At 36.4% G+C, this 15,670-nt stretch overlaps 3 protein-coding genes across 3 annotated transcripts in view; all 3 read left to right on the top strand.

Moving 5' to 3' along the window:
* The window catches only part of LOC110376519 (serine hydroxymethyltransferase), a 136,137-nt gene that overhangs the window by 99,033 nt on the left and 21,434 nt on the right, over positions 1-15,670 (top strand). The window lies entirely within an intron of this gene.
* Positions 10-12,945, top strand: LOC110375425 (uncharacterized). The gene is made up of 13 exons (XM_064041236.1): positions 10-120; positions 438-595; positions 1,001-1,154; positions 9,598-9,791; positions 9,975-10,172; positions 10,283-10,435; positions 10,544-10,760; positions 10,839-11,014; positions 11,100-11,352; positions 11,567-11,718; positions 11,838-12,000; positions 12,285-12,388; positions 12,807-12,945. The coding sequence occupies exons 1-13, from the start codon at positions 112-114 to the stop codon at positions 12,943-12,945; spliced, it is 2,070 nt and encodes a 689-aa protein (XP_063897306.1). The 5' UTR covers positions 10-111.
* LOC110375418 (uncharacterized) lies at positions 4,537-7,870 on the top strand. Its single transcript, XM_049843723.2, has 9 exons — positions 4,537-4,753; positions 4,908-5,057; positions 5,321-5,519; positions 5,828-6,003; positions 6,088-6,340; positions 6,710-6,861; positions 7,141-7,294; positions 7,546-7,649; positions 7,734-7,870. The coding sequence occupies exons 1-9, from the start codon at positions 4,566-4,568 to the stop codon at positions 7,822-7,824; spliced, it is 1,467 nt and encodes a 488-aa protein (XP_049699680.2). The 5' UTR covers positions 4,537-4,565; the 3' UTR covers positions 7,825-7,870.

Below are 15,670 nucleotides of genomic sequence, written 5' to 3'. Positions count from 1 at the left end.
AAAATAACACCAAGAATAGAATAGAATAGGATTACAAGTGATTACTAAATGTATTTCTAAGGTTTCTAAGATTTAGCTATTGTTCTTAAATATTATTGTTTGAAAACAACAATGTTCAAGGTAAGACCAAAGCACAATTGCCGTTTGAAAACTATGCTTATGAAACTGATATTTAATTACATAGTTCATTTTCATACATTTGAAGCGGTTTTTATTCATTTATCATTATCATCTCCCGACTATTTTCGAAATTGAAATGCCATACCTAAATGATAGGACAAGGACAAGATGTTATTACCTACACCATAAGTTCACATGATCCACAAGACACAAGCAACGATTAATTATTGGCTCATATGTATTTTTTTCATATACATGCTTCTTCCTTGTATGCTTCTTCTCCGGTTTGCAACCGAACGATTTCATATTATTTCCAGGTGCCTGCTCGATGGAGGAGGCTGAAGACGAAGCGCCGGAGAGCTGCCTTCCGACTCGTGTTCTTCACTCTTTTTGTTTATTGTTGTTATTCTATATATGAACTCTTCACCACGAAAGATAGCTCTGAACCCATAGTTAGCTTGAACGATACGTATAGGTACCACACTAATTATCGATTTCCTTACTTTATGTAATACTAGCTGGTGCCCGCGACTTCGTCTGCGCAGGTTTAGTATTTCGAACAATATGTTTACAAATTGTAGCCTATGTGTTATTCTGATGTATAAGCTATATTATTGTAAAGTTTCATTAAAATCCATTCAGTTGTTTTTGCGTGAAAGAGTAACAAACATCCATACATCCATACATACAAACTTTCGCGTTTATAATATTAGTAGGATAAATTAACTTTAACTCATCGCACGTGTATATACTTTAGTAATAACTTCAGATACCTACCTATCTCCCTGAAGATTCGCAGAGAAGAAATGATTTTTTCAGTCTCTTCTTATTCCAGACTAGATTATTAAAGTTTCCTCCATATAATATTATCTTATTACAGACAAGTACAACTCCGCCTAGCGCAGGATTTAAAACAAGAGAAAGGCATGGGATGCCGAAAACCAGATATTGACCCTTTCTCTGAAGAAGCTATGAAAGCATCACTGGATTTACCTAAAATTATTTGCAAGGGCATCGACTGGGTGACATGTAATGTATGTAAATAAATAAAAAAAAAATTAAAAAGGTATTTTTTCAAAGGGCTATTTTAGCAGCCCTCTGAGAAAAACTGTCATTTATTACCTCTACATCACTACTTGAACAACATTCTTGCTCTACCAAAATCAATTAAATCAAAACTCATTTATTTTAGTAGGGGAGGCCTAGAAGGGATTTCGGGATTTACTCAAGCGCGGCAGATTAGTATATAGGGAGGTACCTATTACCCCATTTAACACCTCCACCAAATATAAGCCCTGTATATGCAGCCGCGCGTCTAGAATAAAGGATCAGATTAGTAAAAAAAAATTTATCATCTGACATTCTCCAGCGCGTCAGATTAAGATAGGGTAAGTTAGTTATATGCTAAAAAGTGTATATTCGACTAATCTGACAATTTGCGATTGACGATAAGAAGTAGGAAGGTTACAAACTTGTAAAAAAAAAACGTCATCTTGACTTTCTCGAGCGCGGCTATTTTTGTTTTTATTTTGAAGGGAGTAATTCAACGTTCACGAAAAATATAAAATCTGACGATTCCCGTAAGCCGAAGTAAGGAAAATTAATCAATAAAGTTTAAAGCGTGCAGCTACGTGATGCCGGTATTCTCCTCCCAAGTTTCTATTCCTCTCTCTCTTTTTTCAATTCAATTCATTTGCAATAAGTGTTAGTACATTTTGGGTCTTAAATAATCTACACTAATATTATAAAACTGAAGAGTTTTTTTGTTTGAACTCGCTAATCTCAGGAAGTTACTGGTCATGGTATGCAGATATATTGTTTTTAACGAAGACGATTCATTTTATTGGATACTTTTGTTAAATACGTGTGCCTTCCAGTTGCATTGTTTGTCTATCGTGATAACGAGAAATACCGTTTCGTATACTTCGCCTTTTTATACAGGTCGTGGTGGTCTAGTCATCCGGTTAACATTGGCTCTACTCTGCATAACGTGGTTCACAAATTACGCGCGTAGTGTCGCTTCATCAATGAAAGCAACTGCTATCTCTTTCTATCTGTTCTGCAAGAGTGGCAACGCGCAGCTCTAGTGGATGGTTTTAAACTAATAAATTAAGTCAAAATACGTATTTTTTTTTGTATGAAAATAGCTGGGAAAAAGGCTGGGCAGATTATTTAGATTTTAGATTTATCTATGGGTATTAAATTGAATAAAATTAGTTTTTGTAAGATTTACGCACGTTTTTAAGATATACACTCCACCAATAGCAATGTCATACATATCATTGTATAGGCCTTTTTATCTAGAACAACCTTTAATATGACAGCTTTGTTGAAATGTTTGTCCGTTCTGAGATATAGATCAAAAAGTGTGTAAAAGTTGATAGTACTTAGATTAGAAGACATACTCGTAGTAGCACTTAGATATTCCTTTAAAAACTTGAGATATCAATGGATTATTTAGTTTTAACTTTTACACACTTTTTGATCTATATCTCAGGACGGGCAAACGTCAACAAAGCTGTCATATTAAAGGTTGTTCTAGATAAAAAGGCCTATACAATGATATGTATGACATTGCTATTGGTGGAGTGTACGAGGTTCCGTATATTTGTGTCCATTGTCCTTTATGTTTTTCATACTTATTTGCTTATAAGTAAAAGTTTTGTACTATAAAGAATAGGTACATACTGGTTTATTTACTTGCAATTTTTTCAGTTCTTCAATTTGTTAAAAGGTTTGCAAAAAAACTTTCCATTGTCAGATTAAGCGAATTCCTCCAGATAATCGTCAGATTATAAGATGATTACGTTAAGGGTACATAAATGAACCATATATATCTTAATCTGACGCGCTCGAGTATTTCAAAATGGCGATTTTTTTTTGCAATTTCAAGTAATGGCCACGAGTTTAGGTCACGTCTAAATCGTCAGATTATTGCATAAGAGCCTTCGTTTTGGTTCACTTAACACCCCTTTTGATAATCTGACGCGCTCGATAAAATTATTTTTTTTCCCATTTTTAACCCTTACCTACTACCACCCCCACCATGAAAACAGTCAGATTAATATACGTATGTTTTCAAAATGACGTAGGACGTGCATGCTATTAATATCTGACGCGCTCGAGTATGTCCATGCAACTGTTTTTTTTTACATTTTTGAAAGTTTATAGCTGCTCCACCCACCGATGAAAGTGTGTGTATGTCAGGACATTTTTTTCTTCTTATCATCTAAGCTTCGCAATCTAATAGGTCTCATTGACGCTCGAGTCACTCCCGATTTAGCACTCTCGCCTCCCCTACTATTTATTCAAACTTGGCTGCAAAACAGCACTTTTCGAACGTAAAAAACATTTTTTTTTGTCACCTAAAACGCCCACCCTTCACCATTTCCTACGTGTTATTGCTGGGAAGAAGAAGTGGCGTAACACACTCAAGAAAAGAGAACTTTTTCAAGCTAAAGAAACCTTTTAACTAATGAAATCGGTAAAAGGTTAATAACAAAATAATCTATGTAACTCCATGAACCTCCTAGGTTCCTCCATAATTTATTTTATTTTCGTTACCTATATATTTTTGTTTCGCTACGTTTCTGCTAACTTATAAAAACAATTATCGCCTCATTAAATTGCCCTTTTTTACCTTGCAGAAGTCTGAATGCTACGTCAAGGAAGAAATATTACAAAATATGCAAGACATCCGGTGTACCTACCGGGATATAATGTATGTGAATGACAATATATACTTTTTATCAGACCCTATCCGACTGCATGGAGAGCATAAGTATATTTTAGAAAAGAGTGATCATGTTAAAGTATCGTGCACCGCTAGGAAAAAGGATAGGTCAGTCTTATTTTTTGGATATCTTTTAACTTGTTTAGTAAGACATGAAAAAGATTGGACGTTCTTTGGACTTTATGAGAAAATCCAACCTTTTTTTTATCATTTTTAAACAAGGGGACAAAGGGGGGGATATAAAGGCGAAAATTCTTGAAGGCACACTTAATTATGTACATCGTTAAATCGACGCCGATGTGAACCCCTCCTACCAACACCTGGGATGCCGTAAGTGGCGCTTTCTGAGCACATGGCTTTGTACTTGAGTTCAGACTTCTAGACTTCGAACCCTAATTGCCGGTATCTTCGCTCTTTTAAGCCGGACCTGTGAAAAAAATCAAATCATATATTGTATAACACAATAAATTATATTTGAAAAAAGAGGTCATACCAAGAAGCTAAGCTAAATAAACTAACTGCGGCCTACATCAATAACGAGACAAATAAATGGCAAACTTAAGTTGGGCTTCAGCTTTTAATATTTTGTACGCATTATAACCCTTAACCCTAATCCAACATTTGTACCGCGAGTTCACCAAGCACCTAATCAGTTTCTAATTTTATATTCTTTCATTTGTTAATAAATTATCGTTCTATCAGTTTCAGTTTAATGTCTTCACGATGGCATAGCTTTCTAATAGGCTTCCGACCTGTAGAGACTCAGCCTGTTCCCCCTCATCGTAAGAATCCCTATAACATCTTGATTCTCGGTTTTGATTCTACATCCCATTATGGATTCATGAGGAAAATGCCCAAGAGTTACAAGTTTCTGTCCGAAAAAGCAGTCATCATGGAAAGGTAAGAATAGATGATCGATATAACATGTTTCAAGTATGATAACTTATCATTGAAACTTTCGTGCTACTACGTTAACAACGTGACTTGTGTAATTAAGGAAGGAAATAAACCACACTGTTTGCAGTCGCTTTTTAATGTTATTTTTAATTTCTAGCTACAACATCGTGGGAAGCGGTACACCAGGAGCGTTGTTTCCGCTACTTACAGGCAAGCCAGTAGAAGAACACCCAGATACTAGAAAAAGTATAACGGAAACAAAAGTTGATGATAAATCTTTCATTTTCCATCTGGTTAAGCAATATGGGTGAGCGGTCACGGTTTTATTCGCATATTTCTCACTCATTTTCCAATTATTCCAAAAGACTCTATTTAGGAAAAATTGAATCCACTATGAGTGATACTCTCGGATAAAGTAAAGTAGTATATGTATAATAACATACATACTATAATAGAAAGACGCTCCAATGGGCTTCGACTCTACGCTAGTATAAATTTACCCTAATATACTATACTAAAATCACCTACCAAATACCTAGTAGGTAATCATTTAGATTTTCTACTTCTCAGGTATCGCACGGCGTACTTCGAAGACTCGCCAGAAATAGGAACTTTTCAGTACAAGTATAATGGGTTTCAGCATCAACCTGCAGACCACTATCTCCGAGCGCTTCTATTAGAGAAGGCATATCATGATCCACATCGGTACCAATACCACTGCCTAGGTGCTATTCCGCAATATCAGGCCTATCTGAATCTCGCTAATGAGGTCCTTAAACTGATATTCTATCGATACTAGATAATATCGTATAAAGGGGAAAAAATTGTTTGTCATAGAAAAACTAATAGTTTGATATTAAAATGGTTTTTACCATTTGGAGAGTTACATTATGTGCGAGTAATATAGGCTATAGTTTATCCCGGTACGAGCAATAGTTCCCACAGGACAAGGGTGGAACCGTGGGCAAACGGCTAGTACATAAATCCTTAAGAAACTGCGGCATACAGCTAGTCTAGTGTATAATTGAAACATGATTGATATCTCTCCTCGAGTCTCTCAAAGTATTGTCTTTCCAGTGCATACAGCTAGATGGCAACAAGTTTTGCTTTACGTTTATCTCAGACATCAGTCATGACGACTTCAACCTGATCTCAACTGCAGATGAAGCAGTTCTCGCGTTCTTGGAAACTTTAAATGGAAGGAAGGTTTTTGAAGACACTCTCGTTATAGTAATGGCAGACCATGGACATCGGTAATGAATTATTATTCTACAGTCGTCACTATTTCAATTTTCTCTCATATTTAACTTTTATAAGTTTTTCATCATTAATTTCAGGCACTCAGCATTCCGTTCAACGTATCAAGGAAAAATTGAGGAACGTACGCCTCTAATGGCTATCATCTTACCAGAAAAGCTAAAACAACGTAGGCCGAATGCCCTGAAAGCGCTTAGACAAAATAAGGACGTGCTGACCACACACTATGATCTACATACGACACTACTTGACGTGTTAGACTTGAAGGACTACAGCAATAAGTACAAAGTGCCCGGCGCTGATATACCGAGAGCTATGACTTTATTAGAACCGGTAAGCTGTTTCACAGTTGTCATTGTAGTTGAAAACAAACAGTACAACTATTTCTTAAATACTATACTAGAATATAATATGAGCTCTTTTTCATCGACCTACCTCTCGAATTGAGGCTTATACTTATTATTCGGATTGACGAGAACATTGCACCGATATTTGTTTTAACTGCCATTGCGGGTGTGGTTGTGGTGACGAAATACTTTTGAGGGAACTCCTTAACTCAGCTTATGATATGCTTTCTGCTGATGTGGGTAGTGTCAGCTTTTGCTAGTCACATAAGACCTAAAATTAGAGAAGTTTTTTGATTAAAGCCAATGGTTAAAGAAGATATAGATAGAAAATATGCTCATATTATCCCTACTTCAGATACCTAGCAATAGGACATGCAGCGAGGCGGGTGTCATGCAGCACTGGTGCGCGTGCGCCGTGTGGGTCAACGTGACGCGCGCGTCGCCCATGTACGCGCGCGTCGCCAACGTGCTGGCAGACTATATCGACAGCCTCACTCTACAACAACGGTACATTTTTCACCTTCATTTGCTTGTTTCTAACTTTAGCTGCTGTTCTTTTTTCTTCTTCTTCTTCCTCCTGCCCTGTTCACTCACTCCCTTCCTATTCATGTCATCTTTCAGGCAATCCATCCATCTTTTCTTAGGTCTTCCTCTTCCTCTCCATCCGTCTACATTCATACTTAGCAATATGTTGAGTGAAGCAGCTGTTCTTGTTTATTCTTCACTAAATATTTTGTCTAACTTACATATTAGTTCGAAGAATAACTAAAACTAAAAATATTGCAGGTCTAAGTGCGCAAGACGTAAACTTCAATCCATAGTAACCGTGTTGCAGCGTACCGTTAACAATCACCTTTTAAAATATGGAATTGACGCGTCAGATCTTACAAATCCTACATTCGAACCACCAAGAGCACCCATGGAATACTATCAAGCGCAGGTAAATTTAATGTGACAAACTTAATAATCATCAATCAAAAGCGTTTTTACCATGTTCCTAGTACGGTAGACCGCACATCAGTGGTAACTGTCATGCACCTTAACTCAATAGTAATAAGTACGATTTTCCTATAAAACTGTTACCACTGACCTGAAGTTGACTGTACTTCAAACACCCTGGTCTGCAACAAACTTATTTAGTTGGATAGGCATAGATTGACAGGAGTTATATAAGTTGTGCCTATGTTTCAGATTATATTAAGTCCTGCTCGCGCTGTGTTCGAAGGTACACTAACGTATAATACGAGGGCGGATGCCTTCACGATGTCAACTAACTATATTTCTAGAATAAGCACGTAAGACCAACTAAATCTTTTCCATAATCATAATATGTAATGTAAATGTATTTTAAATCAAATAATTTTCACATAATTTAACAGGTACGGAGATGAGTCGAAATGTATAACGGCCTCACATCCCCACCTGGGGCCATTTTGTTATTGTAACGATAGGAAAACACCACAAGCATGAGGTAGCTCCTGCAGCAATTATTTTGAATTTGGTATATTATTCTGATACTTAAGTAGCCTTTAGTACTTAAAGTAACTTCATTAATTTCAGATGTCTATGATAGATAAAAGAACTAGGAAAGAGATTTTGCCGCAAACCTCAGTTCAGATTGAGGTAGAAGTCGAGAATATAAAAGTGAAAAAGACTTCATACATGGCAGAAATGTTTAATACAATTTCCATGTTCTACTCTACCTAAAATTTTAAGTTTCAAAAATGTATTTTTTTAAATAGTTAGTAGTTAGTTAGCGTTAATACAATAAACTTTATATCAACTAAGTAAAATAGAGGTTTCTTTAACAATCCTATTTTTAACACCTTTTATCTATTTTTTTTTTTATGTCGTGTTATGCCTAGTTTCAATTTTTTCTGGTATTTCAACATAAGGTTGTACTGTGTCTTCATTACGCATTCGCGCGCACCATATCCAGTGCTTTGAAGATAAACAACAGCATGTATTTTCACTGTTTTAAAAAGAAACAGACGTTTCACAAACACGTCAAAAGTTCGAAAACTGATCTGACCTGATGTTCTCCTAGCCGATTATCGGCTACGGCGGCTGTTCTCATATAAGGAGACCAACTGCGCAGGCAATCCAATGCGACCGGGGAGAGATCAGGCATAGGACCGACATTTACTTGCTCTCCGATGCACGGGTGTATCAATCACCAACTTCCAGGCTCTGGGCTGCTTTGTGTATAGTTTTGTAAGCCTGTAGTCTCTCATAGACAATTATGAGTGTTGACAGTTACAGCTCTGTTGAAAGTTCTGTCAGTGAGTACAAAAGTTAGTCAGTCACACGGCTGTCAACTGCACAAAACATTCCCTGTATCCACCTGTATCTGTAAAAATATTCTGAGGCATCTGAAAAACACATGAAATATTTTATAAAATGCTAAATATAAAGTGCTAGTGACATGGTCGGTATTTCTAAGTTTCCGAGATTACTATGATATTATATTAATAATATTGTTTGTAAAACACAATGTCGATGACGACATCCAAGGTATGAAAAACTTTTGTTGTTATTAAATATACCTTTCCATCTTCTTCTCCAGTATGCAACCGAACAAACTGATATTATTTTCAGGTGCTTACTCGTTGGAAGAAGCTGTGTCAAAATAAGCGTCGAATTTGTTCCGTACTAATCATGTTCTTAATTATTTTGGCTTATAATCAGTATCCTTTATACAAGCACATCATCACGCGGAAGCCCAAATCCATTCTCAGCTTGAAAGATACACATAGGTACCACAATATGTTCCGATTTATTTTCTTTATTAAATCGTTACAGTTACGTTAAGTTACCTTTTTTATCGTCCCACTGCTGGGCACAGGCCTCCTCTCACACGGAGAAGGATTGAGCGTTAATCACCACGCTTGCTCAATGCGGGCGCTTATTAATACTTTGGCGACAGCACACTACAAACATCATGCTGAGAGTTCAAGGAGAAGTAAAGTTTTCAGTCTCTTCATATTACAGACTAGTAGAAATCCGCCTAACGCAGGATCTTATACAAGAGAAAGGCATGGGATGCAAAAAGCCAGATATTGATCCTTTCTCTGAAGAAGCTATGAAGACATTATTGTATTTGCCAAAAATAAGTTGCAAAGGCATCAACTGGGTGGCATGTAATGTATGTAAATAAATCTTTGAATCTTCATTTTGATCTTTGAGCATTGTTGGTGTGCATAATAAGATCCACCTAAAAATATCGTAATTTTCCGGTTACAGCGATCTGAATGCTCTATCACAGAAGAAGTAGCAAAAAACATGTCTGACATCAGTTGCATCTATCGAGATATAATATATGTACATGATCACCGATACTTCTTGTCTGGATGTACCAAAGTTGATGGGTTTAAGAAATACATTCTCAACAAAAGTGACCATGTCAAAATAGCCTGCACCGGCACCATTTTGAATGGGTTCGTTTTTGTTATATCGAAGAACTTTTAAATGAAAGTATGTACTGTAATAAAAGAATTGTAAGCTCACAAAATGTCAACGAATTTTGCATCGGATATTGCAAAAGACTGAAAAAGTTTTTCTTTCAAAATTGTGTCCAGTCTTTGATTATAATAATTAAATATTAGATTTTAACTTTCCAGTAATAATACACTATATCCTCGTTGGCAAGGGCTTCAAGTAGGTTTCCGACCTGTAAAGTCCAAACCAATTCCTGCAGATCGCAGGGACTCCTACAACGTCATGATACTTGCATTTGACTCTGCGTCACACAATGGTTTTATGAGAAAAATGACGAAAACTTATAAATATCTAGTTGATAGAGGGGTCATTTTGAACGGGTAAGAATCTTTGTCTCTGTCTTGGTTCACTGCAAATGGATCATAATATGAGTCATGAATGATGATGATCATGAATAAGATCATATTCTCCTATCATATTATGATTTCAGTCTGAATGTCGTGGGAGACGGTACACCCGCCGCTTTGTTTGCATTACTTACAGGCAAACCAGAAGAAGAACACCCAGATGCAAGGAAAGCAATCTCAAATAATGTATACGTTGACGAAACATCATTTATTTTTCATTTGTTGAAACAGTGCGGGTTAGTGTTTTTCTTAATAGAAGTAATCTTAGTTCATAGATTGTTTTGAATGACAATTATCATCTACCGCATCTTATAAGATCGTTTATTGTTTTAATTCTTGACCAGGTACCGCACGGCATATTTCGAAGACTTGCCAGCAATAGGAACTTTTCAGTACAGGTTCAATGGCTTTCGTCGCCAACCAGCAGATCACTACCTGCGAGCCCTGCTAACGGAGAAGGCACATGAGAATAGATTATTAAGTCTTGTTCATAAAAACAATTCTGACTTCTGCCTGGGAGCCATTCCACAATATCAGTTGTTTCTAAATCTAACTGATGAGGTCTCTGTTAATATTTTGTATACATGAAAACATAATTTGCCTCCCTAATCATGTCTTATAATATTTCGTTCGTGACAGTTCTTACAGTTTGATGGAAAAAAGTTTTGCTTTACGTTTATAGCAGACATCAGTCATGACAACTTCAACCTGATCTCAACTGCAGATGATGCAGTCCTCTCTTTCTTGGAAACTTTGAAAAGAAAGAAAGTTTTTGAAGACACTCTTGTTATAGTTATGGGAGACCATGGAAGTCGGTAGGTATCTTTATCCAAATGATGACAGTTTATTTCAACTGCACACTTTAATAGAAATTCCAACGATAATGTATGAACATTTTAGGTATTCAAAGTACCGTTCAACGTATCAAGGAAAGATCGAAGAACGAATGCCTTTAACAGCTATCTTCTTACCGGAAAAGCTAAAACAACGTAGACCCAGTGCCCTGAAAGCGCTTAGACAAAATAAAGCCGTGCTGACCACACACTTTGATCTACATACGACACTACTTGACGTGTTAGACTTGAAGGACTACAGCAATAAGTACAAAGTGCCCGGCTCTGATATACCGAGAGCTATGACTTTATTAGAACCGGTAAATACTTTTCTATGTATTTTATTTTGAGCTTACCTAAGGCTAAGGCATGACCAATTAAGTTTAAGTTATATTAAGGTTAAGTTTAAGTTTAATTAAGTTCTTGTTTTAAAAATCTAAGCATACAGAGGGTAAGACAGACATCAAGAAGCTTTTTTTATACTATGTAGTAATGAAGGTATGGTATAAGGTTAATCTAAGCTCGTTGCCTCAGATACCTAGCAATAGAACATGCAGCGAGGCAGGTATCATGCAGCACTGGTGCGCGTGCGCCGTGTGGGTCAACGTGACGCGCGCGTCGCCCATGTACGCGCGCGTCGCCAACGTGCTGGCAGGCTATATCGACAGCCTCACTCTACAACAACGGTTAGTTTGAAATTGGAACATAAATTGTTTCTCTTCATTCATAAAACACCGTTTGCTTATCGATGGATTTAAAGCGTACGGTTCAGTAAATAGGTATGGTTCCTGATTTTACATTACAGATCGAAATGCGCGAAACGACGTCTCATATCCATAGAGTCGGTGTTACACAAAACCCTCAACGATCGCCTTTTGAAGCATGGTTACGATAAGTACGAGGACTCTTTCCTCGGGAATCCTAAACACGCAGCACCGAGAGCCGCCAGAGAATACTATCAAGCGCAGGTAAACAATATACTACTACTATATATCGATGACAATTTTTTTACGATGGCAAAAATCATCAAATGACCCCTCCCGCTGAGCGGTGAGCACATTTACCTACATATGTCAGTCCTGCCCCTGATCTCTCTTCAATCGTGTCGGATTTCCGTCTCATCGGGCTTTGAGAGTGATGGAATAAAGAGTGCGCCTGTTTCTGCTCAAGTCTTGTGCACTATGACACGAGAACATTATTATTACTTGCATTAACTACTACTGTTGGTATTTAATAATTCTGCTTATTTCAGATAATATTAGATCCTGGTCGAGGTGTGTATGAAGGAACAATAATTTTCGATACGAAATTGAATTCTTTTAAAATATCAACAAAAGATATTTCTAGAATCAGCGCGTAAGTACTCTTATTTAACCTTTAGAAGTGAGAATTTAGAGTTCTGATGTAAGAGGTCAATACTGTATGGATAAAGAAATAGACAGGTGTGACCCTAAATATGTACGTGTAAGTACGTAGTAACGAGTAAGTTAAAATTGCCTGTCCGATGCATCAGTCGCCGCAGTGACTCACGACCAACCATTCTGTAGTGACCTTCTAACCACGTTAATAACCAGGCACATCCAAACTGCGTGTTAAAAACAACCGAACCGATTGGGATACAGTTTGGCACGGAGATTGGTGATAGGTATCTAGAAGATGATGAGACCTTATGTACGAGCCCGGGAAACAGCTAGTCTTATTTAAGTTTTTTACCTTACCTAGCGCTTTATGAGTCATTAGTTAATTACTTGCTTATTTTTTGTTAATATTTTAGATACGGAGATGAGCCGCGTTGCATAAGCGCGACACACCCCCACCTCAATCCATTTTGTTACTGCAAAGACGGTCTTCCAAAGCGGCTTTGGTATCCAAAAATGAAGAAAATAAATGTCACTTTTAACAAACGAAAATAATTCCTGTTTTTGGATCAATAAACCATGTGCTGGTAACAATTAAACATTTTTTAAAAGAAAGCGGATGTATCAATAATCTACCAAGTTTATTTTAGGTCTTTATCCACAAAAATTCAAAATTCCAGATTTAAACAAACCTTACTTAAAAAAGAGATAAAGACTTTCTTTAGATGGTACCTACATAAAGTCCAAAATTATCATAAAATTCACACAAATCATCTGATATTGGCGTACACAAACATTTATATCACTGCCATGAGAACGTGATCAGAATAAGTGTAGAAAAAGCGATTCTTCATTCAACCATTTCTCGAACAAACGAGCTTTTTTTCTTAAAGTAAGACAGCTTTGTTCTAAGTAGCTTTTTACCCGGGTAAAACGCAGAGGGTAATGCAAAAACGATAAGGTTTGCAATTTGGATCGTCAAGCCCCTAAGTATGAAGAGCGAACCATTTGCCCTCATTTCCTTTAACAAAGAGTGACGGTAAATAAATTGTATTAGCTTCTTCTCCTTATCTTTTACCAGATAAAAGAGAGATCAATTTGTTAATCCGCGGATTACAATAACTCATCCATCTGTTGTTTTTGAGATAGACATTTAACATTAGCTACATATAATTTCAATCTCCAGTCAAACAACAAGGGATCGGTTATTCAATTCCGCAGTAAGACGCCTATTGTATATTGTTGTAACAGCTCCATCTGCGTAGATAATGAACATCTATCAAGGCGCTATCTCGGCGCCATATCTTGATTTATTTATCTACTAACTTAGTTATTGCATTTATTTATGAAAATGTAAGTGAGGCTGTCTCAAAATGCATTCTACCCTCAAATATTTTTTGCATTCTACACTCAATTTATATTTTAGAATGTCGTTCCTGGAATCGATAACGCGAAAATATAGTTCACTACATACGGAGACTCAGTGACAAACACCTCTATTATAATTGAAATAATAATAGTCAACCCATATCTATAATAGAAATTGTAAGTCCACACAATACTACATAGTTCATTATTTCGAGCGCAAAATTTCGACTGTCCCAGTCGCATTCCCGAAATCTATTAAACGAAAGCGCTTGGGATCCAGGCTATCTATTCTCTCGTAGATGTCGTGATGTATTGGTGAAATTCGAGATTTAGTACCTTTGCTGACCGTTGAAGGTGAAAATAATCACACAGGTCCACAGAAAAGGTTCCAGGACTCTATTTTTGTCATGAAATTTATGATTGTACAGTTGCGGTAAAGCAACGTTACTGTCAAGCATTAGTTTGTTAGGGGAAAAATGTCAATCAATAACTTCAACCGAACAAAAACCTTCAACATTAACAAATCCAGTATCATAACGAATTCATTCATACTTGATACAGTAGGTATTATAACTTACAATCTCGCATAGGCATGAATACGCAGCGCAGTGAGCGAGAGCCAATTCATTGTTATCTTTTACAATGGACTCCTGTTTGAGATGAGGACAATTCAACCTGGGAATTGTATTGTCATAGGCTTAACAAAACCCAGAATATTATAGAGCTATGTTATGCGATTGCGAAACTACTAATTCAACATACTGTGATTATTATCGGTCTAAATGCTGGTGAAAAATCATGATATCAATTATCGGTTAATATGGTGTCACTGTGAGCATACAACCCTGATTTAGGAACTTGTGGAATGAAATCACACTTACTTACTCCCTACGTATTGGCTGACAAGCTGTCTCATGCTAATCTACTATGTATTATAATCTACAAGCTCGTTTGATTCTTCATTTTCGGTTGGAAAACCCTCAAAGGGATTTATAAAACTGAAGAGACAATATGAAAAGACAATTTGATCTTTTCTCTTTGAAATGCTGCGACCGCAGACAGAAATCTTAAGTCTTTGAACGGAAAGCCGCTAATAAAAGATTTTCAGTTGCATGCAGCGCACAATATCACGATATTTCGCTGTAATTGTCTTTGAAAATGCCGTGAAAAGTTTGAACTCTTTTGGTGAAATTACTTTTAGCTTATTTTGTAATGACAATTACATTATAAGCGATTTTATTCAGATCCATTAATTAAACCCCCGATTACCTATTATTCTTTGCAACCTGTGTTGGTTTGATCTCACTAAACTGAACTAACAGTTCATGAAATAAATGTGTATGAGAATGGCCACTGAAATTAATTCGCGAAATGAAACTAAAGGTATATAGAGTGCATCAAAGAACCTATAGGTAAGGTATATGTATTGCGTACATGAAAGAACTCGAAACTATTTTAAAATTGACTCCGAATTATCCAAAGGTATTTATAGTTTCAACTTTCCGCATGAATTAACCGAACCAATATGAGAGGAAATATTGGTTTTAAAATATTCTTAGCCTAACTATCGATTTTGCTCACAAAAACTTAGACGTTATTTCATGACTAAAATATGCTTTGCAAATATTAAAATTACTTACTACTTATGTCAAATAAAGTCGTACGTTTTTAGCTTTTAGATATTCAATTACAAGGTTTACGTTCGTTCGTTTCCACTTACGTACCTCTACCATTTCTAGAATTTATCAAAGGTTCCAGGCTTTTATCAATATTACGTTCTCCTTTTTAATTAATGTTACATAAATATACCGCGACGAAAATACGAATGCAGTGACAAGTCCAACCAAAGGTTTTAGCTTCACGAAGCGTTAAATGAAGGTATGGATGAACAAATTCACATTACACAAAAATC

Source organism: Helicoverpa armigera, chromosome 2, assembly GCF_030705265.1.
Source record: "Helicoverpa armigera isolate CAAS_96S chromosome 2, ASM3070526v1, whole genome shotgun sequence".
In the NCBI taxonomy this organism is placed as follows: domain Eukaryota; kingdom Metazoa; phylum Arthropoda; class Insecta; order Lepidoptera; family Noctuidae; genus Helicoverpa; species Helicoverpa armigera.
Note: the sequence above shows the minus strand (reverse complement) of the source record. Positions and strands in the feature narration are given on the sequence as shown.

What these genes read in the sequence shown, in the direction of transcription:
- LOC110375425 (XM_064041236.1), top strand. An exon ending in TCGACTGGGTGACATGTAAT is followed by an intron (nt 1,155 to 9,597) that starts GTATGTAAATAA and finishes TTCCGGTTACAG; the next exon opens with CGATCTGAATGCTCTATCAC. An exon ending in CTATGACTTTATTAGAACCG is followed by an intron (nt 11,353 to 11,566) that starts GTAAATACTTTT and finishes TCGTTGCCTCAG; the next exon opens with ATACCTAGCAATAGAACATG.
- LOC110375418 (XM_049843723.2), top strand. Translation starts at nt 4,566, where the DNA reads ATGTCTTCACGATGGCATAGCTTTCTAATAGGCTTCCGACCTGTAGAG. An exon ending in ATGGCAGACCATGGACATCG is followed by an intron (nt 6,004 to 6,087) that starts GTAATGAATTAT and finishes CATTAATTTCAG; the next exon opens with GCACTCAGCATTCCGTTCAA. An exon ending in AGCCTCACTCTACAACAACG is followed by an intron (nt 6,862 to 7,140) that starts GTACATTTTTCA and finishes AAAATATTGCAG; the next exon opens with GTCTAAGTGCGCAAGACGTA.